Source organism: Zingiber officinale, chromosome 6A (genome assembly GCF_018446385.1).
Source record: "Zingiber officinale cultivar Zhangliang chromosome 6A, Zo_v1.1, whole genome shotgun sequence".
NCBI classification, from domain to species: Eukaryota; Viridiplantae; Streptophyta; class Magnoliopsida; order Zingiberales; family Zingiberaceae; genus Zingiber; species Zingiber officinale.
The window spans coordinates 104,924,892-104,948,864 of record NC_055997.1 but is presented as its reverse complement, the minus strand read 5'-3'; the positions used below and the strand labels follow the sequence as shown (position 1 = coordinate 104,948,864).

Here is a 23,973-nt window from a genome sequence, read left to right as displayed (position 1 = left end):
AAACTTGTATCTCAGATTCGACCATATTGGCTGAGTTTATTGCTTTGGCAGATGCAAGCAAAGAAGTTGAGTGGCTGAAAAATGTATTTATAGATGTTCCTATTTGGGAGAAATCATCTCTAACTGTGATGATTTGCTCTGATACTAAAGCTACTTTGTATAAGGTGGCAAATAAGACTTACAATGGTAAGCAGCAATATCTCAGCCTTAGACATCAATCTTTACGAGGGTTGCTCAAACAAGGAACTATAATAGTTGACTACATAGAGCCAAAGAGCAACTTAGCAAATCCTCTGACAAAAGGACTAGCTAGAGACTTATGGCAAAAACATCTAAAGGAATGGGGTTAAGGTCTACATAACTTATAGTTATCTTTTAACTGGAACCCTACTTATGTTTTGGAAAAACAAACAAAGTTTAAAGGGTACTAACAAGTTAAGGATAACCTCTTTCTCAAAATCTCTAATGTATGAATTCTGTATGAAACATGATGGAATCAGTTCCTTAATAAGTTTCAACTAGGAGAGAAAGTGACTCGCAGAATCACTTTGAGGAAACTTACCTATATGAGTGAGAATGTCAAGCCGCTTTTTATGGGATCTTAAACCATCTCTAGAGCACTCATGAAATTGGGATATGACGTATGGCTAATAATGCGTTGGAACAAATAAAACACTCTTTAAATGAATAATAGTATGTGTGATAACTCCGGTTGGTTGTTACAAGGTCCTTGGCTCAAGATTTTGTTCACCATGCCACCTTGACTAAATCTTGAGTTGTTTACGCTAAGTGGAAGTTCAAAGTCAAAAGTTACTTTCATTTACATGCTAATATTCTTGATAATGAGGTAATGTATGAACTACAGTGGCTTGATCTTGAAAGGATACATAGGCAATCATCTTTGGTGATGTGTGTATATATATATTTTTTATTTTTAAAATTTTGAAAATTGGGGGGAATTGTTAGAATATTTTCATAAATTAATTATTCTTTATTGACGAAACGAATAATGTCTGCCACTATGAAAATTTCGGAAACTAGGCATCTCTGTTCATGCAACGAATGTGTCCCAAAGTTGAAAGGACAAACCTATTCGTGAAGAATTATGTACTATTTCATGAAGAGTTTCGTCTCTTCTAAATAAACATGTCGACTACTATAAATATATTATATCATCAATTTTTTTTTAGTAATGATTCTTCGGACTTCATTGTATCCTGAGAGATTTTTTTTTTCTGGTTGAAAATATCTCTTAAAACACTGCATTTACATGCCTTGGAGTGAAAGTTCTACAACACCTTTCACTACTTCCAATGCCTTGGTATTTAAATTCATGTGCTCAACTCTATCATTAAGAATGTGAGACTTGCAAGACATATTCAAGGAAAAAGATGGTCTTTTTAAACAAATACAAGTCCAATAAGAACCCAAACAATGGAAACAAGCTATGAATGAAGAAATGCAGACACTAGAGAAAGAACAAAACATAGAAATTGGTGAAGTTATAGTAGGTTGTGAGGTGTAAATGGATCTATACAGTGAAATGTGAAACGGATGGATCAATATAGAGGTATAAGACAATCAATTTGATGTCAATAATGTTGTATAAAAAATAATAAAAACTCAGTTAGTCTTATTGATAGCGCGCGGATGTCTAGGTAACAATATAAGTCCAACATCCTTTTGGTTGCACGTCCTATTTGGAGAAAAAATTTATATAAATACGTCATAATTGGAGATCGAATCGCTAGTGTCTAGGTAACAATCTGAATATCCTACCATAGTATAATAGTCCCGGGGCAATAATGTTGCATAAAGAACTATATGGAGGTCCAATCAAGATATAGAAATACTTTCTGAATTTATTCAGATAATCGATGACCAACGGAAACTTCCGTGAGACGGTGTCTATCATCTTCAAAATTAGTCAGATTGTAAAACTGAGATACCTCCATCATTAAAAAAAAAAAAAAAAAAAAAAGGACAATAGAAAATCTTCCATAAAATTATTTTTCAATTTCTGTCAATAGCTAAACAAAAATTATTGGCCACAAAAATGTTGACCAAACCAGTTACACTAAGTAAATCTTCATGTTTTAGAGACGATTACAGGGGGCATGGACAGGACTTAGAATTTACACACGCTTTGGAGGCACATACTGGACATTGTTATCAAAATATCAGATCGGAGTTGAAACTTATAATGACATTTTCAAGCAAACAGCAAGATATGTAGGAATTCTTACAAGTAACATCACATGCCTGATATTCTTCGGGAAGTTCTTCAGAGACGGCAAGTGTGTAACATCCAGGTAAGAACCTCCCTGCAGAATTTGCAAGGTTATAAGTTGGTTCATGAATCAGAACATGTCAGGCTTTCAGGTTTCTTTTGCTTCAGGCTTATTCAATCATCGACCATGTCAAGACATAGTAATTGTGCAAGCATATGTTCGAAAAGAAGACATACGGTCTAAAACTGTACTCTAGAACTATATAGAAAAGCCACAACCAGCATCAATGAAGACCAAAACTCCTTTCTTACTACTGCTCTCAGTGATGAATGCCTAAATTTATATATTAATATTTAGTTATCTAGTGGAAATTTCCAAGGCAAAAATATAAATGATGGAAATTAATTGGAATCGGCAAACTGGACTTTTCATAAGCATAAGACAAATGTCTTCAAAAGACTAAGCTTAAATTTAAAATTTTCAAGCTTACTCAAACTAGAGATAAATAGACTGCTAAACAACACATCCAAGTACTTGGATAAGCAGTGACTGGTGGACGTGGTGAAATGTGGAAAATCTCAGCAGAGCATCAGCTTCACCAGTTATGGTTAACAATTATTGTTTGAATAATATGTAAAGATTGCTCATCTATGTGGCAAATGGTGACTTGAGCGTCCCTCACCACCGGCCACACAGCGAGATAAAGATAGTATATCACAATGACCAAGCGGTCTCTCCAAGTGGGAGGGAATTTATTCCCCAAGGATTGTTTCCCGGGGATTCGATCCTGTTCTCATGTGACAATCTATCACCCAAGATTGCTCATCAATTGAAGCAAAAAGTGAAGTTGTCACCTTAGCAGCCCCTCCAGGGTGGCCCCACATTTTCTAGAAAGGGATAAATTATAGGGGACATTTGTCGTAGTGAAGCAGCTCTTTGCATGGGAGAGATCCAGCACCCAACGAGAATTTTGCATCCGATGGAGATTGCTCATCTAGATCATTAGTATGCAGTGCAATATGATTGTGAAGAAAATATCATAACAAGCATAACCAATACCAGGTCTGCAATTTCATATTGCCAAATGAATAAATGAGTGAAACCTGAATGATGAAAGTGAGTTTCCGATAGCATGAAAAGTTTGCAGCAACAAACTACTTATAAAAGCATAACCATATCTCTGAAATTAACCTGCGTATTAGTTTTCCTTGGTGTAACAGTAAAACTTGAAACTCACCTATTCTCAACCATCTAGAAGGCCAACTTCTGCTTGGGTCCATCATTGAAATTATCCTGCAGTCATATGAACCATTACAGTTGCGACTTAAATTTGACAAAAGATCAAACATTTCGTTTTAGTTTATACATCAGACCAATCCAAATAAACACATAAACAGAACTACATACAAATACAACAAAATCCCCTACAATTTTGCATAAATGTAGGATTCAGCACATTACTTTAATTTTTTTAAAAACATGATTTACTCTATTGAAGCAAAAGGTGATAATGCTCATCTCAGACGGTCCAGTATCGCCGGCTCTCGGATAGATAAAGATAAGTAAATCATGGGGGCCATTTTGTCCTAGCACAGCGGCCCTTTGCATAGGGTAAGTCAGGCACCGAACGAGATATTTTACACCCGCTAAGAATTCACCCAAAAATTAATTGGAGCAACCACCCATATAATTACCAACTCTGTCAACCCGTCGGGGCAAACATGATTTGCTATAGTCATTTGAACAAAAAAAAAATTAAGAAATAATAAAATAAGATAAAATTTATTTAAATATAAATAATGATATAGTAGGGAATAAAACTTAGTGACGTAAAAAAATCCATATAATCGACCTCATCCAGTGGATAAGACTTGATTGATGTTATTATTTATTTACTCTAGTCATTGGAACAGGAAAATATCAAGAAACAAGATCGAAAATATAAATAGGAGAAATAGTTGTGTACAAAATGATCTTAATAATTCATTTGACAATTGTTGTTAACGTTATTGACAAGGCAAACATTGTGCCTGAAGTTAAAAATGTACTCTTCATTATATCCCCAGCACGTCCACTGCATACCATATTCATACAGAATCTGACAGTGAGTAAAAAGTGCAAGAGGTGGAAGAAGGATTAAGCTAAAAGTATCTCAAGTAGGATCTTCTCCTTCATAAATCATTTGTTATAATGAGTTTAGATGCCGGGAAGGGAGCACATGCAAAATAAAGTAATTTAAGTGAAGAGAATAGAAAATAAGTCAAATCATTTAGGTTAGTTCCACTTTCCATTCATTTTTCACTTAGTGGGAGGGAACAAAAAGGATATATATATCAAACAATCACAAGAAAGATATTGATAATATTATTGGATAAAATGTGGTAGTTACCTTTCCCTGTATGAGAATTGATCTTTGATCTAATATCATCATTGATGTTTGATAAATTAAAAAATAATGTCAACAGGTTTGTATGATTTATCTATATGGTTTATGATATTGTGGATGATATTACGTATTGGTATATGCAATGAGGATTCATTTGTCTGGGATTAGCAGTGTCAAATCTGCCAACATTACAACATCTAGTTCAGAGAGGTTCCAAGCAGACCAATGCAGACACCACAAATGGAAGAATGAGATATGTTGATATTGGTCTGTTATGTTTACAATGTAGGATGAAGTTTAATCATGATATTATGTTATTTGTACAGGAAATAAGTTTGCCACCGACTCACTATTGTGGTGCCTTATGTAATTTTTTTCATTTTCTATGCATAATTTATTGAAACTTTGGTATTTGCCTTAGAATGTTACTCAACATTAGTGCTCAATCAATTTTTACGAGATTTTCTAGAGCCAAAAACTGATGATTACCAAAAGGAGAAAGGGAACCTTCGTGTAGTTATCATGTTAGCATAATATTCTTGGAAGGTCGATCGACTGAATGTAATTTTTAAGATACTAAACTGAAGGCATGTAATTGAACTAGTACTTGAACTTTTAAAATCAACCTGGAACTAAATTTTAGCTTCACGGAAATCCTATGATACATGTGTATTGTGATATTGGAACAACTGGATGGGTATACTTGGAGTGTGGCATAAGACGCGTCAAATAAAACAAGCCACAATAATGATAGGAAATTTAATGACTCACCCCGTGAAGTTGGGAGTCGTACAGTTGACAACGTTGTCATGTTCCTTGTCCATCACCCAAATGGGGCAATTCTCACAGCCGGATTCCCTGAACTGAATCAAAGTAAAGGAATCAGTATCAATACCCTAGAAGCCAACAGATATAAAAACACTTATCTGTTTGTAACCTTACAATCCAATAATCCCCCTTCAAACGAAGGACCATATAAATTTCCTCAAGTTTGAACCTTGACTCATCAGGTCTTTCTGCCCCTGAGTCCATCCGACCTACTAGGACTTTCTTGTCTAGCTGCAACTAGGACTTCCTGCCTAGTGTCTGATCCTCTTGATCCGAATACGGGAGTCGCCACTTCTTTCGTTCGAGGTCAATATTCCACTCACATGATTCGATTGGACCATGACTCTTGTACACAGTCGACAGTTAGTCTTTTTAACAGTTCAGACTCTGATACCAATTGTTAGTACCAAAATGAATTTAGATATCTCAATAATGACATGATATTGTCCACTTTGGACCTAAGCCCTCATGATTTTATTTTTGGGCTCTATCCAAAAGACTTCATACTATGGATATATCTTTTCCTTATAAACACATGATCTTTTCCATGTGTTTTCAATGTGAGACTTTGTTTGCAACCTTGCAACCTAACAGTATGTCCCAGTCGATTGGTGGTTAAGAACCAGTAAAACCCAGAATGGAATTCTAGGGTTTATGGTTCTAGGGTCGATTGGACTAGCCAACTGCACAATGGATGAGAACAAACAGAATGCTTCCGCTCGCTTAACTCATATGGTTTAGTCGACTGATCCATGTTTGGGCAGTCGACTGGAATTGAGCTATTAGGTTGTACCAGTCAAATTCCACAAAGGCCAATCGACTAGTAAGTATGGAAGTCGACTGCTGGCGAAAATATGGTTTGGGTATTTTCTCCCGAGCTCTATATAATGGAGCTCTGGATGGTAGTCTTATGTAACAAAAATAGACTTGATTAAAGTCTATTAGAGTCTCCAAAGCTCTCAGTGTGATCCTTGTGTGTGATCAAGAGATTATGGCGAGGTTTCTCCAACGAGAAGGAGGATTGAAATAGTCGGAATTCCGGGGACTAATTCACCGACGGATTGAGAGATCGTCCATCTTACGGGCATGTCATGGAATAGGAGCATCATCTCTGAATCACGTTAAATCAACGTGTTAGGGGTTTGATTGTTTTCTTTCTTATTTTTAGTATTAGCTTTGTATTCATATTAGTTCTGTATTTCCGTTGTGCACTAATGAATACTCAGGAAGTGAATGATTTGGATGACCGTCTATTCACTCTCCCTCTAGTCAGTGATCCAGGTCCCAACATATATAGGTCGGCTCAAGCCTATTTGAGGCCCTGGGCGAAAAATAAAAAGACCTCTAACACTGTTTAAAAAAATTCCCTCCCCTTTTTCATTCCAATTTGGGATGGGTTTAAAATAACTTGAACAAATTTAAATATTAATTTTAAAAAATAAATTTTCTATAAAATTTAATTTCCTGAGATGTAAAATTATTAATTAAATTTTCATATAATAATGATTTTTAGTTGATAATAAGTGTACAATTCACTTAGTAAAAAATAAGTGTATTTAGAATTATTTAAAAATAAAAAAGATAAAAATATGTCTAATTATTTAAATAAGACTGAGAGAATACAACCCTTACAAAAAAAAATAATAATATTGAGGGAAAAAATATGATGAAACAAGACAACAATATAAAGAATAATGCACTCGTTCTCAACTCATCATCATCCGTGAAGCACAAAAAGTAAATAAATAAAAAATATATGTACAAATGATAAAACTCAACACAATCCCTAGAAAATGAAGATTGTAGCAAGACCAAATCGGTCATTATCATTTATCAAGAATAAAAAAAAACAAATCATATTTTTCATTATTTATATCAGAACAATTGTAAATGATAGAATGGAAACATAGGAGAAATTGAAAATTTTATGACTATAATACATCTAGATAAAAGTTAAACTTAATGTCTATCAAGGAAGTGAAATAGTAGAGTTTTCTAACTCACTATTATTTAAAAATAATAAAATCCTCAATTTTGATCGAACATAATACAAACGAATACATCAGTATTTAAACTTAATCATACAAGGAGCATAGCAATACCAACCAAATCAGCATGATAACATTAGGTGCAATTTTTCTTCCTCAATCTCAACGAGCGAGAGAAGCATAGAAATGGTGAGTTGGAAAAGGAGAAGAGGGGAAATAAAAAAAAATCTAGCATTTTTATTTTACATTATATGAATAAAAAAAAATTAATTCATTTTCTTGTCGATCAAGGGTGAAAGCATCATCAATGAAGGAGAAACATAATGAGAGAAGACTAGGGTTGAGAGATATTGAAGAAAACTATATTAAATCTTATAAAATAACATATATAATTTTTTAAAAAAATGTAAATAAAAAAATAGCCCTTTTATGGCGCTATTAATTGGAATCATAATGAGATTTTTATGAAATTTAAATCTTTGACCATGAGATATTACAAATCTTTACATTGACCCTATTTTTTCATTCTCATATATATATATATATATATATATATATATATATATATATTTGATATATTAAAAATAATGACCCAATAAAAATTGAGGTCCTAATGGTTTATGCCTAAAATATATATATATATATATATATATATATATATATTTGATATATTAAAAATAATGACCCAATAAAAATTGAGGTCCTAATGGTTTATGCCTAAAATCGCCCTGCCAGTAGTTCAAAGAACTTCAAACATAGAAGACTTTCTTGTGCACCATAGGTTTTGAACTCGGGGTGTAGACATGCTGACATGATTCCGATTCAGAACGGTTCAATGATTCAGTTTGATGATTTTTATCATATAGGTTATGATTTTTTGTTCGAAACCATTGATTCACGATTTGTACACGGTTTATCATTGTTTCCCATGGTTCATCACAATTAAGATTATTATAATATTTTTTAAAAATATATATTTATTAAATTATTTATCGAACTGAGATGTAACTTTGACTTATTAAGAATAATTATATATAGTGACAAATATTAATTAGTTATTAAATAATTAATTAATATGTAATAAGTAATTATAAATTAATAAATAAATATACGTTTTTTAATTATTAAAAAAATATAACAAAGAAACCCATTATTAAACAATTAATTAACATATGAAATCATTAATAACTATAATGTAGTTGGTTAAGATGTTTATTTTTAATCTGAAAGACCCTACTTTGAATCTATGTAACAGTAAATTATTCTTTTCATATATATATATATATATATATATATATATATATATATATATATATATATATATATATATATATATATATTAAAAATAATAATAATTTGAGCCCTGCCTGACGGCTCTGACTCGAAATCGTCCCGTTGTCTCAATTACAAGTCCAAGTCAAATCCAATTTAAACTCGGCTCGAGTCAGGTCTATGATGGAGTGTATAGGGAGTCTCGTGCACTTATTATTGTACCGAGAAAATAATAATAATAATAATAAAAGAAAATAATAATAAACTTATTATAGGAGAAAAATATTAATGATAAGTCTAATACTTTATTCTGAGAAAATAAATCTGACTGTTTAAAAGATCATATATATCTTAAACTTTAAGAGTCGAAGCATGCTTAATCGTATGAAAATTTTCTTAACTCATAAAATTCATTGTTTTATGTGAAAATGATACCCATAAAGAATTCAATTTTTTAATAATTTTTTATTCATATTTTCTGTATTATCATTGTTGCATTTTTATAGTTCTTTTAGTACATCTATATTCTTATTTTTAAAATTAAAGTTTTTTTAGCGTCCTCAGTACCTATTGTCAAAAGTATTTGATGACTCATAGTAAAAATATTTAGTAATTGAATTTAAATTTGTGTCAAATAAGCATGGTAGTAAAAGGTTCGTTTCAGATGTTTTTTTATTGGCTGTTTCTAAATTATATAAAAAGAAATAAATGATGAGGTTAGTTTATAGCGGATTGTAAAGTTGATTAGAGATAGAAAAAAAAATTCCCCCCGAAGATATGCATTGTCGGTAATTGATCTCTTTCCTCATTATAACTAATTATAACTAGTATATCATCATCTATCCAACTGAGTATCTCACGGGCACTTGTGTCGAATAAGCATGATTATACTCTTAGGCTCTGTTTGGTAGGGGTAATAGGATTAGGATTATGTTTTCAAAAAATTATTAGGGAGTGTTTGGTTAAATGATGAGAATGACTATGGGTATAGGTTTGATAATAGGGTGGAATGAGAATAGGAATGGAAATGAAATCCATCAAGTTATATGAGTTTGGTTGATTCCCATAAATCTAGTAATCATTCCCAAAATGTCATTCCCAAACCCACAATCCAAACACTATCTTTTACTATCATTCCATTCCCTCATTCCCAAACCCATCAACCAAACACCCCCTTAATATGTCGTTTGGTAGGGTTGATTAGGGGTAGGATTAGGGTTGATTAGGAGTAGGATTCACAATACCAAAGTGATTATTAATCCTACTCCCAACTAATCAACCCAATCCTAATTCTATCACCCCTATCAAACGGAGCCTTGGCGTTTAGTTATTTCATAGGAATCAGAATGGGAATGAGAATCATAGTATTGTGGAATATGAATGAGTATAAGCATGAATATCATTTTTAAAAATAATGTTTGATTAGTTGAATATTTTCTATCGGAATAAACCAAATTTTTTTCCCTTTATAGGAAACTAAGAAAAAAAAATTAGATAAGAGAGAAAGTGATAGGAGAGAGCATGGCGAGAGAGAATAAGGAGAGAAAAAATATGATGAGAGAGAAAATATGATGAGAGAGAAAGTGTAATGAGAGAGAAATGAAGAGAGAAATTGAGGAGAGAGAAAATATAATGAGAAAGAAAGTGTGATGAGAAAAAATGACGAAGGATACTGTGATGGGAGAGAAAGCAGAATGAGAGAGGATAAGGAGAGAGAAAGTGTGATGAGAGAGAATAAAATGAAAGAAAGTGTGATGAGAGAAAATGAGGAGAGAGTGTGTATGATGGGAGAGAGGATGAGGAGAGAGAAAATATGATGAGAGGGAAAATGTAATGGGAGAGAAAAGAGAGAGAAAGTATGATAAGAGAAAATGAAGAGAGAGTGTGTGTGATGGGAGAGATTGAGGAAAGAGAAAGTAAGATGAGAAAGAAAGTGGAATGAGAAAAAATAACGAAAGAAAATGTGATGGGAGAGAAAACATTGTGGCAAAAGGCGAAACGCTCGCCCCCAGCGCCCCCGTCGTACCCGACCCAAGGCCATCACGAGGGAGGTAAATCACAGCATCCGAGCGAGCATGTGACGGACAGGGTGTAATACGAGGATAGGAGATTTATTCCCCAGCTGCCCCGAGAATCGACCCTGCGACCTCATTGTGGCAACACCCGCCACATACCAACTCGGATGACTCGCGGGGTCAATGATGGGAGAGAAAACATGATGAAAGAGGATGAGGAGAGAGAAAATATGGTGAGAGAGAAAGTGTGATGAGAGAGAATGAAGAGAGAGAAAGTGTGATAGGAGAAAATAAAAAGAGAGAGTATGATGGGGGAGATTGAGGAGAGAGGAAGAATGATGAGAGAGAAAGTGTGATGATGGAATGAAGAGAGAGAAAGTATGATGAGAGAGAATAAGGAGAAAGAAAGTGATATAAAAAAAATTAAATAAATATATTAAAGATATTTTCTTCCAAAACTTATTTCCTATTCTCATTCTCATCAAAATCTACGGGAAGAAATGAGTTTCATCAATACTTAAATTTTTAGATTTCATTCTAAAAATTTAATTATATTTTCATCAATCAAACACAAAATTTAAAAATAATTATATTTCTTTATTTATAAACCCTTAAATCAAACCTCATCTTAATGTTTTTGAATTTGTTTTCATGTTTTGTTTCTAGATTTAACTTCTTTAAAGTCATCATGTATTTTTGACCAAAAGTTATTAAGCACTTTTTGTTAGATCTCTTCAAAGTTGGCATTCACGTACTCTTGCTAATTCCTTGAATCCACACTTAAAAAAAATGTATTAGTGTACCTTTGATAATCCCTTAAATATATTTGTGTTATGTTTTTATATTTAGATTTCTTTAAAATCATTAACACATTTAATCAATGACTATAAAACACTTTTTGATAAAAAAAGGTTAAATGACGAAAAATGTTTGATGACCTTAATGTCAAGGGACTACCAAATGTGCAAAGGTGCAAGTTTACAAATCCAAGTTAAAAAAAAAAAAAAAAAAATCCATTAGGCACTTTTGCTCAAAAGTGACCAAAGGGTACTTTATCACCCTAAAGTGCTTCAAATTTAAAGAAAAAAAACTCAAAGGTCACCAAGAAGTAATCTTTAGAGTCCTAAAGATTCAAAATTTAAAAATAAAGATATGAAAAGACTCGGGAGCACTAAAAATGTAACTTTATTCATAGCAAAAATATTTGATAACCTGAAGAACTCTAAATTAAGAGGGAGGCAAAAGAAAACATAGATACACTCAACAAATTACCACAAGTACAATAACATAAATTTAAAAATAAACTTAAGCTTTTTGAACTCGTAATAAACTTTTAACTAAAAATGCTTAATAGGCCAAAAGACTCGAAATTTAAAAATAATAATAATAATATTATTATTATTATTATTATTATTATTATCATTAATCTAACTATCTAAGATCTTCAATATGTCATCAAATACTTTAAAAATACATATATTGAATAAAAATAATTAAAACTCTTCAATTTACCTTAATATATTTGAACATTCTAAAACTTCATTAAACAAAAATAATTAAACATTTTTTCTCCACTCAGAGACTTCATAACATTGATAAAAATTTAAAGCCTGTTTTTTTGGCACCCATTTCCATGGGGAAAACCGTCTCACAAGATAATAAATTTTCACAAGCCAATCTTCTGCAACGTACCATATAGAGGTTTAAATCTACCATTTTCATCAACATATCTTTAGAATTGATTTCCACGATAATTCGAGCGTCAACATTAATGCACGTTCAAACTCTTAAAGCTCGACAGAGGACAAGATACCCAAAAAAAAAATAATAAACAGACCAAAATAGTGAATTTAAATGATAATATAATCCAACAGAACATTTGATCTCTATTAATCGATCAACCCGTCACTTGACTAATGTCTGGTCGTTATGATCAACTTTTATATGCTTTATATCAAAAATGGATAAATTGATTTGGTCCATAAAGCAATTCAAAAAACAAAAAAATTAAAAAAGATGAATACAGCCGGAGATAAACAATTTCAATCAATGTTCCACAAAAAAAAAAATAACAGATCGAAATCAAAAGTTCAAAACCATAAAAATGAGGAAATTGAGAAAATTAAAACCATGAAATAAAAATTTAAAAAACAAATGAAACCACAGGGACAAACAGGAATTCCCTTTTGTAAAGATGGTTTTCCATACTCCGGAACATAATTAGAACCATCTGTCCATATCATCACATATACGGATACAAAATCCAAAAGGGTAAATCAGGGCTTTTCAAGAGCCTTTATTACTCAAGGCTATGAGATTTCAGATACTGACATTGTTTCTAGTTCTGCATTCCCCTCCCTCTGCAGCTAACACTTACTAGGTTCCTGCAGCCAAAAAAGGACAATCAGGAAGCAATTCATCGAGGTATTTCTCAAACAAAGACAACGAATCTCAGGATAAATAAATAAATAAATAAACAAATAAAAATATAGCATTTGATGGATGGGGTCAATGCAAAGGAGAAATTCCAGGTTAAAGTGTGATAAGGCAAAGTAAATAAAACAAATAGGGCAAGTTTCCGTTTACCAAAGTTTACAGTCTACAAACTTGCATATTAATTTGCCCAGTGCAATTTGTTCATCACTTTGTTCCCTCGAATTTCCAAGGGAAAGCACTACTATGGTGCACAATGGTCAAAGTGACTCAAAATTAAACAAAAAAAAATAGTTGGGAAGTGATAATGAGAAACTTCAGGGACTGATGTGATATTTTTTTAAATCTTTAACAAACAGAAAATGGGGCCGAACCAAAAAGTATAGCAGTTGATAGATTTTAGTAACAAGGTTGAATGACTGACCGCCTTGATCATAGCTCATCTCTTACAGAGTCGGTTGATACACTTTCAACTTTTACAGAGTCTGTTGAGCCAGAATGGCTAGTTGTATCCTTATTTGCTTTCAGAAAGTTAATGATGCCCTCTGCTGTTCTATCTCCTTCAAACACTGAAAGCTGGCCGCTTGCTGATGAAAAGTACAACGTTGGGTAACCCTTAACATTAAATTCGTTGGGAACATCATTTGCTGTAGCATCCTAGATTTCATGAACAGAACAGAAGGAAAAAAAAAGGTTAAAAGAAGTTACTTCGTAATATGTGGGGATAAAAAGGAACTATAAATAACAATGTTTATGCCATGAATAAAGTTACTGAATAACAAATGCAAGGATATATTTATTGTATATTTAATTTTTTTGTCATAAAAATTAACATGAATTCACTAAAAATAACCAAGCTTTGTCAGGTTACATAATTTGGCCAGAGCCATCAATTACGGGAGAAAAATAGAAAACTAATTAGAACAAGGTTAAGCATAGGTGGTAAAGGTATCAACTAATTTGGCAACCCAATGCATCAATCTTAACATCCACTCAAATGAACAGATCCACTATTTTATAGTCATTGCTTCAGACCGACCTTGAATGCAAAAGCATATTTTGAATCTAGAAATCTAGACAAGAGTTTATCACAATAATCCTTCAGCCTAGTAAGTCATCCAAATTTGAAATTTTTGCACATGCTTATTTCACTACAACGGTTTGAACCGACAAATTGCTTAAAATAAAAGCTAGGACCTTATATTATGTAACTTATACAAAATCAATCGTTAAATAAAACTATATATCAGAATATCAGCAAAAAATGAATAATGAATGTGTATCTAGTTTGCAATCAAACTATTACTTCAAAAAAGAAACCAGAAAGTAACAGCTTATCAAAACTATCTTTGTAACACCTATGGACATCCACAAAAGCATTATCAAAGAAAAGGTTACCATCTTTGCAATGACAACATCTGCATCATTTTCAAATGAGATGGCTACTTCGTCCAAAATAGGTGCTAGTTTCTTGCAGTGCCCACACCAAGGTGCATAAAATTCTAGCAAAACTGGACAAATTCAACAAACACAAAGATTCAATATAGAATGTCACTATCATTAAATAAACAACTTGTTTAATATAAGGCAATATAACAACACATAGTGAGGTTTTATTTTGTGTGCTAGCAATGGAATTTTATTATCATCCACAGATGATCTAAGCATCACGGCTAGCCAAGCTTGAGAACAAATGATGGCCCGCAAATTTCACAAGGACACAAATTCAAGCCAAATTTCACCAATTACTTATAATATCAAGGAAGCCTAACCAGAACTATTAATTGTTCAACTGTGTCAAATTCCTGCAGAATTTTTAAACATTATAGCAGGATAAGGTGTCAAATGATGATTGTACATTTTGTGAGGAAAATACACACTTAAGACAAACAGTTCAATATTCTAATACTAATCAATGTACCAAATGAATTTTAAAAAAAACTAGGCCACATAAATTAGAAACCACAGGATCAATCAGTCAAGCTAAATAAAAAAAGGTGGTTCTTGTAAGAACAAACCATTCTTTCCAGAGTTTAAAACAACTTCCTGCAGATTATCAGCAACAACAATTTTAACAGGCTCAGTGTTAACTTCTGGTATTGGCTCAGACTTTCTATAAGGCTTTAAGTTACCATCCTGCATTCACACAAAACGATAACAAATGGACAATCAGACCGATTCAAAATGTCTAAGTGAATAAATGTACATTCAGGTGAAGTTCATTTCATTTGTTGAAATGGGAAACAAATGATACTAGGATGGGATCCAAAATTCACAGAAACTGAAATAAGACTGTCGCAAAAAACTTATCTTTCTCATCAAATCAGATGACAGAAATGATTTATCAACCAATAGAAGGACAATGAAAATGAGTAGTGGTCATTTGAATTGTTTAGTCAGCGGAAAAAGATTACCAACCAAGTTGCATGTCCCAATTAATTGGGGTAGGATACATAGATTGTATACTACCATTTAGCTTTATGTAAAGCCCAACAAAGTGAGCTATGTGCTGTTTCTATTCAACCTCATGGCACATCCTTTATTGTTAAAACGCACAGAAAGCCATATGATTAGTAACTCCAAAAAAACTAATGCTGTGTTTGGTGAAAATTCAACGTCAAGGTGTCGCATTGTGAAAATTTCACCCTATTTTCAAGTTACAACCTAGTCTGACAATAAAAAGCAATTAAGATTCATGATCATAAAATTTTCAATATAGTTTTACACAATGTTAATACCCACCCACACTTGACCTTTTTCCACTCAAGCTTCAAACTCCCATTATAGTGACTAAAATCTTATTCTGTGCTGCCCTAAACAAGCAGCACCTCCAACTCCATAACATCAGAGAAAGTCACAGGAGAGCTCCCAAATGATGCCAAACTGGCACCAAAATGTACCATGCATTAATATGCCGAACAGGCATTTTTTTCCCAACCACCCAGTACTGATTTAAAAACCTTGATAGGCAGTTTGGAAATTGAACGCCCTTTAAAACCCAAAATCTTCTTTTGGAGGATTTTGGAATCTTATATAGTGCAAGATTCAAAGTGTTATCCAACAGTTGTATTAGCATAACCATTGTCTTTCAAAGGATAGCAATGATAATAATGACGATGTTTATTTTTCTAACTCCTCCCATTGCAAAGAGTGAGAATGATGGCCGCTATAACGTTACCTGACCCTCTGCATCAGATTATTACTTTAAACCATGATTGGTGGTGTATGGAAATTGAACAACCTATATAACTCAATATCTCCTTTGAGGGAGATGTTTAAATCTTATTTAGTGTGGTCAGTTTAAAGTACCATCAAGAATTCTACTAAAGAACATAATGACACCTTTCTTCAATTTAAAATCATGGTTGTTAAACTCCACCGATCCTGCTACAGATCAGCCAAGTTAGATCCGGATCAGCAAAGATCCAATTTTGGCCAAGAAATCAAGCAATGTTATCGATTCTTAGAGGTATGCAAAAACAAAAAAAAACAGGAATCAAATTGATTTCAGCATGAATCAGACAGAATGGAAGAGAATTAGAAACTAAATCCTGATGGAAATGAGGAATGAAGCGTCTGCAGTGATCCATGTCACTGGAACAAGTTCTAGTTTCTAATACATGAAACAATTTCAATTAATTATGTTTATTAATTTTATCTAAATTTCCAATGCGTCATCGTTTTTAGTTAAGACATCGTTTGATATTTGTTTTATCTAACAATTATTATAAAACTATATAATTTATTCAGAAAATATAAAAATTAAATAATTTATTGAAACTAATTACCAAAAATATTATCAATAATATTGATAATTCTTTGTGTTATTAATATATGAAGAATAAAATTAGGTATGAAGAAAAAGGTGAGAGTGGAGGCAGATAGACAGAAGGTGGATGGGGATGTATCGTACAAAATCAATGTTGCAGAAAGCGCTAGGCGCCAGTCAAGCGCTCGACTGGAGCCTAGCACCTAGACCGAACAAACCGGCCACCTAGATCGAACAAACCGGCTATTTGACGCCTAGGACCGCACATAAACAATACCGCCTACATTCGCCGAATAGATGGTTTTCGATTCAGCTAGGGGCTGCCTAGCACCTAGGTGATCGCCTAGGCCGAAATCTGCAACATTGACAGGAATGAAGAATGGTGTCGACAACATGTCTAAGTGGAAGCATTTGACTATTTTATTGATATTATAAATTCTATAAAAAAATATTAATTATTAATTTAATACTGTTAACTAAGATGCGATTGATTAATTAATATTTTTAATTCATGTACAATTAATAAGTAAATTATTAATATAAAATTAACATTATTGATTAAATTGTAAACATTGTTAAACAATAGCAATCATTAATGCATACATGATATGCAATTACAAATTTTATGACTATGTACTATTAATATAGATTAAAAATGAATTGATTAAAATATCTTGATACTAGCAATTACATTATTTGTAATAATGTTATTGATTAAGTCATCAATTTTTAATAGCAGTCAGTATATATTCCTATACTAAAATTATTTATTGGGATGGTGTTGACTATTTATCTTGTTTTTACTCTTATTTATTAATCAAGTTTAATTATTTTTCATATTTATTCTATTTTTGATGAATTTTTCTTTACTGATTCTGATCCCACTGATTTTATCAATCCAATGAGGTCAATACCTAAGTTTTTGAATGTCCAATATTGATACTGATATGACATCGACAACCATGATTTAGATCAAGGATGACAATGGTGCATATCATGTCAGTGAATATTCTTTCTAACCCCTCCTGCTAAGAGTGAGAAGGGTTAAGGTGCATTATAGTTAAAATCCCTTTCACTATCCTCATCAAATAGGGCTATGGCTACGCAAGATAATGATTTGTTTATTTTGTTCATTAGATGCAAACCCATAAAGGTGTGTCCAACTCAAGATTGATAGAGAGCAAGAAGAGAAAAGTCAGGTTGGGATGGGGTGGGACATGTCACAAATTATATGCTAATCCACGCTTCCTCCACATGGGGCTTTTATTTTATTATGCCACTCCTGTTATCCCACTTCATTCACATTATGATGCACCCTACCCAGGTCAGCATGGTGAGACTTCCAATTGTGGTGGATCAAAGTGTAATTTTTAAATTAAATTCCAATGACATTACTCTTAAACCATCTAACTAAAGAGCTGTAAACTCCAAATCCATTCTCATATTAAAAATGATGACCCACAACAAAAGAGTAATTTGGCCTCTAGTATGAGACAATCAACAACAAGAACCAAGCATTGTTCCACTAGGTGGGGTCGGCTGTATAAATCTTTTTACGCCATTAAACTCTATCTCCTATTATATCATCATCTATATTTAAATAAATTTTATCTTGTTTTATTGTTGCTAACCAAGTCTTTTTTTGTCTTCCTCTTCCTCGTTTGATATGCTTGTTTATCATAGTTTTACATCGCCTACCTGGAGCATTTATTGGTCGTCTAAGTGCATGCATGTACCATCTTAAACGTGTCTTTTGGAATTTTTCCTCAATAGATGCAACTCCGACTTTCTCTCTAATGCTCTCATTTCTTATTTTGTCCATCTTCATATGTCCACACATCCACCTTAACATCCTCATCTCTGCAACTCTCATCTTCTGCTCATGTGCTCGAGTCATAGCCCAACATTCAACTCCATATAACATGACAGGTCTAACTGCGATTTTATAGAACTTACTTTTAAGTTTAAGAGGTACTTTACGGTCACATAAAACACTCGACCCTCCATTTCACCCATCCTACTTGTATTCTATGTAAGACATCTCTCTCAATCCCTCCATCATTTTGTAAAAATGATCCTAAATATTTAAATCTCTCGGTTCCGGACAACTCGTCCTCTCCTATTTTAACAATTGTTTCATTACTTCTAATATTGTTAAACTTAAATTCCATATATTCTGTCTTTAATCTACTAAGCTTAAAACATTTCTCTTCTAGTGTTTCCCTCCAAGATTCTAGTGGCAATATGAGACAATCAATCATCTAAATTATTAAAGATGTCAAAATTTATTGAACTTACCATGTAACCCTTCATCCAAGTGGCAATATGATCAGGACTGAGATTGGGTTGAAGATACTTCTTGCCATCATTTTCTTGAATTATGATGAGTGGAACTTGGTCTTCCTTCAGGCCAAAGTACTGTTATATGTGCAATGGAGAATCATAAAACACGCAACAGACAAAAAAAAGGACAGAAAGTAGATAAAGATAGGGTTCACCAACACTGACCTGGAAGGCACCCTGACTAGCTTCAAGATCACCAATCAAAAAGCCTAAGTTGTTCCCTTTATATTTCTCAGCAATCTCATACAAGTTAGACTTGAAAGCATCGAAGTTTTCACTGGTGAAGTTGAGAAAAAGCAAAACCTATCGATAGAAAGATACAAAATTAAGATAGATCCACCACAGAAAAATAAAGGCTTCTATTAAAATATGGAAATGTAAAATAAAAGAGAAAAGATAAAGTATAATCAGAAAGAAAATAAAAATTAACATGAGGCAGTTAAATGGTTAAAAAGAAGATTGACGCATGCCATTTCAGCTAAGTTACATTTGTAAATTATAGAAATGCATCTAGAAAGTACACAAAATTGAACAAAGATAAGAAATATAAGCATAAATATATAATTACCCAAAGATTTGATGCCAAAGTCACTCAATCAATAAATAAGCATGCTCGTCAAAAATTCCACAGGCTACCAAACTAAATATCCAAAAGAATACTATAATAATGAAATATATATGTTTACTGATAAATGTCAGCTCAATTCATTTACAGATGAATCCATCAATAGTGTATGGATACATGTTAAGAGACATACAACTATTCACAAATAGTACTCAATATTTCATGGGGATAAGACCTTGATGAGGATTTTACAAAAAAGAAAGATGCCAGAATATCTGGAACAAAAATGAACAAGGAAACCATATATGAAAAATATAGAGAGAACACCACATAGATTCTGATATTGTTCGCTAAGAGTAGTAAAAGATAATTGCTTGCATAGTTCAAGGATATAGTTCACCAAGTACTATTTGTTTGTTGCATTAATAAGTAAATTTAAACAAATAAAAGTACAGCAAATCTACTCCTCTTACTTTGCTATTGGGGCTGTCAAAGAACTTCATCAGGAAAGGGCGATTGCTTGGGTCCTTGTCAAATGTAGCAACAACAGGCATACTTGCAGATTCAATGAACTTCTCTAGAGCATCAACATTAAAATCCTGCAAGACCAATGTCATTTAATCACTGGAAGTGCATTTTATATATCAGGTAAGTTTCATATTTAGCAAAATTGAAGCACAATGTAAGCTAGCAAAGGTACCTCAAAATCAACAAAAAGTTCATCAAAGGGCTTGAAGAGCCTAACAACTGGTAGTTTTACAGTTGGATCTCCACGTGGAAGGAATTTAGCTTCTAAGGTATGTCCAAAGTCATAGTCTGAACGTAGTTTTTCAGCAACCTTTATAAAATTCTCAAATTTCTCCCCAGAAAATTCTTGAAATATTCCAACCTGTACAATGTTTTAACAGTATGAGGACAAAAAGAATTACATAGATAACAAACAAGCAAACTGATTACTTACGACGTAGATTTTTTTATCAACGATTAGGTTTCCAGCATCTTCTACAGATCCAATTACAGAGGACGCAGGACCAGCTTGTTTCTTCAGGTATTCAACTATTCCATCAGCTTCACGCGGACCTTTATACTCTTCAATGGCATCACCTCCATTCCTGAAAATCTTTAGTGTAGGAAAGCCCTTGATTTCATATTTTGATGCAAGCTCCTTGTTTGCATCATCATTTGCATCAACCTTAGCTAGAACAATTGGTGGATCATTTTTGCTCAAGATTGATGCAGCCTTCTCATACTACAAATAAGAGATAATAAAGTATTAGGGAGATTGTCATTGTGCTAAGCTAGTCACAACTAGTAACCTTAATTCTGTTACAGAAAAATTTACCTCGGGAGCAAGCTTCATGCAGTGCCCACACCTATCAAGGAAAACATAAAATATTATTCAATAACTGGGTAATGGTAAAGTCGATGTAAGAAGCATTATCTGTCACTGAAGATGATGACATAAATGAATTAAAAATAGCAGCTACTAAAAATTGACGGATATATGATAAACTGTTAACAAATTCTCTAAGAAAATGAATGGATATTTGCAACCAATTTGTACTCTTTCTACTTGCAGAAATCATACAATCTCTTATTTTAACACTCAGGATAAGCTTTAATTACTTTGCAACTCAATGAACGGTAAACAAATTCCCAATGGCCACATTCAAAATACAGGAAGGTGGGGAAGAATTATAATTAAGTCGGCCATGAGTATGTAAAAACAAAAGTAGCAGCTATACTATCCGCCATCTAGTGATATTCGGATAAGAACCTATTCAAACTTAAAAAGGGGAAACGAAACTGGATGACAGACAAACGTGTCCAAGCATGATATAGAAGAACAAACTCCAAAGCCTAAATCAGTTCATGGAGAAGATCGCCGCACACTAAGATAACAAATCCACAATTTAGAAGACGCGGTAGCTAGCACTCCAACACGAAATAGAATTTCCAAGATCAAATAATGGAAATCAAGTGTTCATTTCGTCAAGGAATCTACGTTCAGACAGAGCTCCGGATCGCCCTCCTATGACAGATCTACAATGAAATGGCGAAACGGAGGAGATGGGAATACCATGGGGCGTAGAACTCGACGACAATGAAGGGGTGTTTGCCGATGGTCTCGGAGAAGTTAGCGTGCTCGAGAGTGAGCACGAACGAAGGTTCGACCTCCGCCTCCGGAGCAGATGGAGCCGCCTTCTCCTCCGCTACGGCGGAGCTGAAGACGAGAAGCGCGAGGAGCGCCGCCGAGATCCAAACCCTAGAGATCGCCATAACAGAGATCAGAGAAAGAGAGAGAGAGAGAGCAGTGACGAACGATACAAATAAAAACCAATGAAAAGAGTCGGCGCCCGTTGGAATGGAATTATGGAAGGGCCGTGGAAAATAGAAAATGATAATATAATAATAAATTAATTCCCCTTCCCTTAATAAGCCTTTTTCCAAAAAAATAATAATAATAATAATAATAAAAAAAATCTTCTACATATTTGGATAAAAAATGAAAGCCGTGTTATTAATTTATGAAAAATGTTTGGATATTTTGCGTGGATAGGTAAGCATTAAAATTTCAATTGAGTGCTATTTTTTGAGGATTGTAATTTAGAAAGCATGAAATGATGGCCTTTTTTTATTTATTTATATTTTAAATTTAAATATAAAATCTTGAATGTTTTACAGATTTGACTCGAAAGTAAAATATATAAAATAAATATTTTAAATAAAAAAATGTAAACTTATTAAGAATTATATTAATTTCTAATACTAAAAATAGAAAACGGTCACTAACAATTAATAAAAAAAATTAAAAATGGTTTATTGTAGATATGCTCATTTTAATTTTTTTCCTTTTACTACATTAATCTTGAATATTTTATATTCGGTAAGATTGTTAATTTCTTTCCTTATATCAAGAACTAGTTTTTTAATTTATTTTATTTAAAATTATTTTTTTCTTATTATATTTATTTCTAATGGTGTAAATAAACCAAGTCACTCGTGAGCTATTCGATAAAAGTTTGTTTGAATTCGTTTAATGAGACTCGTTAAGATAAATAAATCAAGCTCAATATTCGCAATACTCGACTCGTTAGCTCGTGAACACGTTCGTTAAACTCATAAATCATTTTTTTTTAATTAATAATTTTGATATTAAATTTATAGATTTTACACTCTACTTATGAAAATATAGACAAATATATTAAATTTATTTATTAGAATAAAATTATTAATTTTAATAAGAGTATTATAACTTTCTCTAAATATATAATTTAGTTTTTAATTAATATTTAAATTTATAATTTATATTTATTAAACTCGTTTAGGTTTGATAAAAGTTCGAATAAGCTCAGAGTCATGAATATATTCGTTAAATAAAGCTCAAGTTCGACTCGATTATAAACGAATCAAGCTCAAATATTTAAGAATTCGATTCGACCCGACTCAATTACACCCCTATTTATTTCCTTTTATCCTTTTTCTGTATTCTCTCCATTGGGAAAAACTTGGTTTTCAATAAATTGCCTTCTTAAATCTTTATTTTCAAGTATAAGAAATAATTATCTTAATAATTTTGTTTAGCAATGTTTATTTATTATTTTTATTCTTTGGACATCTATTCCAATGAGAAAAAATTTGATACGGTTTGTTTTTCCTTGTTAGACTTTAACTTTGAAATAGTCGTCCTTTTCAATAAGCAATAAAATATTTAAGTTTGTTTGTATGGTAAATGATGCGGCATAGATAAACCATTGGTGATTTTATTCATTCCAAACTGGATAAAGAGAGGTACATCTATGATCTAATGATCTTTTTAGAGGTATTTAATCCTCTAGAAAAATGAATTCTATAGAAATCGACCCTTAAAATAATTTTATCATTTGAGTATCTAATATCAAATCTACTGTGCCCATGGGAGTCCAAATCTTTTGATCCATATTTTTATAGATTAAGGGATGGATTATATAGAATTATGATTGAATTATGATCTGATCCATTTTTTTATGGGCCAGAGGATGGACTACATAGAATTGTGACTGGATCATGATCGTGATCGTAATCTAACCACAATTGATTATGATGTCTTTCTGTGTTCACCGTCTCCTCCAAATTATAATTTGGATCGGAGTGGGTGGCCAA

The 23,973-nt window shown here is 32.6% G+C and overlaps 2 protein-coding genes across 2 annotated transcripts; both read right to left on the bottom strand.

Moving 5' to 3' along the window:
• Window positions 1-2,144: 2,144 nt before the first annotated feature.
• LOC121994273 (transcription elongation factor SPT4 homolog 2-like) lies at window positions 2,145-5,477 on the bottom strand. Its single transcript, XM_042548366.1, has 3 exons — window positions 5,389-5,477; window positions 3,469-3,524; window positions 2,145-2,324 (listed from the first exon to the last, which is right to left on the bottom strand). The coding sequence occupies exons 1-3, from the start codon at window positions 5,439-5,441 to the stop codon at window positions 2,173-2,175; spliced, it is 261 nt and encodes an 86-aa protein (XP_042404300.1). The 5' UTR covers window positions 5,442-5,477; the 3' UTR covers window positions 2,145-2,172.
• Window positions 5,478-12,875: 7,398 nt separating this feature from the next.
• Window positions 12,876-22,167, bottom strand: LOC121997240 (protein disulfide-isomerase-like). The gene is made up of 11 exons (XM_042551556.1): window positions 21,911-22,167; window positions 21,173-21,203; window positions 20,792-21,079; window positions 20,531-20,719; window positions 20,304-20,429; window positions 19,431-19,568; window positions 19,221-19,340; window positions 15,172-15,289; window positions 14,552-14,664; window positions 13,578-13,810; window positions 12,876-13,104 (listed from the first exon to the last, which is right to left on the bottom strand). Exons 1-10 carry the CDS (start codon window positions 22,108-22,110, stop codon window positions 13,586-13,588), a joined length of 1,548 nt encoding a protein of 515 aa, XP_042407490.1. The 5' UTR covers window positions 22,111-22,167; the 3' UTR covers window positions 12,876-13,104; window positions 13,578-13,585.
• Between the last annotated feature and the right edge of the window lie 1,806 nt (window positions 22,168-23,973).

Excerpts from the sequence above, each read along its gene's own strand:
- LOC121997240 (XM_042551556.1), bottom strand. The coding sequence starts at position 22,110 with ATGGCGATCTCTAGGGTTTGGATCTCGGCGGCGCTCCTCGCGCTTCTC. Across the intron at positions 21,204-21,910 it reads GTCGAGTTCTACGCCCCATG|GTGTGGGCACTGCATGAAGC; the intron begins GTATTCCCATCT and ends TTTCCTTGATAG. Across the intron at positions 20,430-20,530 it reads AACTTTTTGTTGATTTTGAG|GATTTTAATGTTGATGCTCT; the intron begins GTACCTTTGCTA and ends TTGGTCTTGCAG.
- LOC121994273 (XM_042548366.1), bottom strand. The coding sequence starts at position 5,441 with ATGGACAAGGAACATGACAACGTTGTCAACTGTACGACTCCCAACTTC. Across the intron at positions 3,525-5,388 it reads ACGACTCCCAACTTCACGGG|GATAATTTCAATGATGGACC; the intron begins GTGAGTCATTAA and ends ATATGACTGCAG. Across the intron at positions 2,325-3,468 it reads TTCTAGATGGTTGAGAATAG|GGAGGTTCTTACCTGGATGT; the intron begins GTGAGTTTCAAG and ends CAAATTCTGCAG.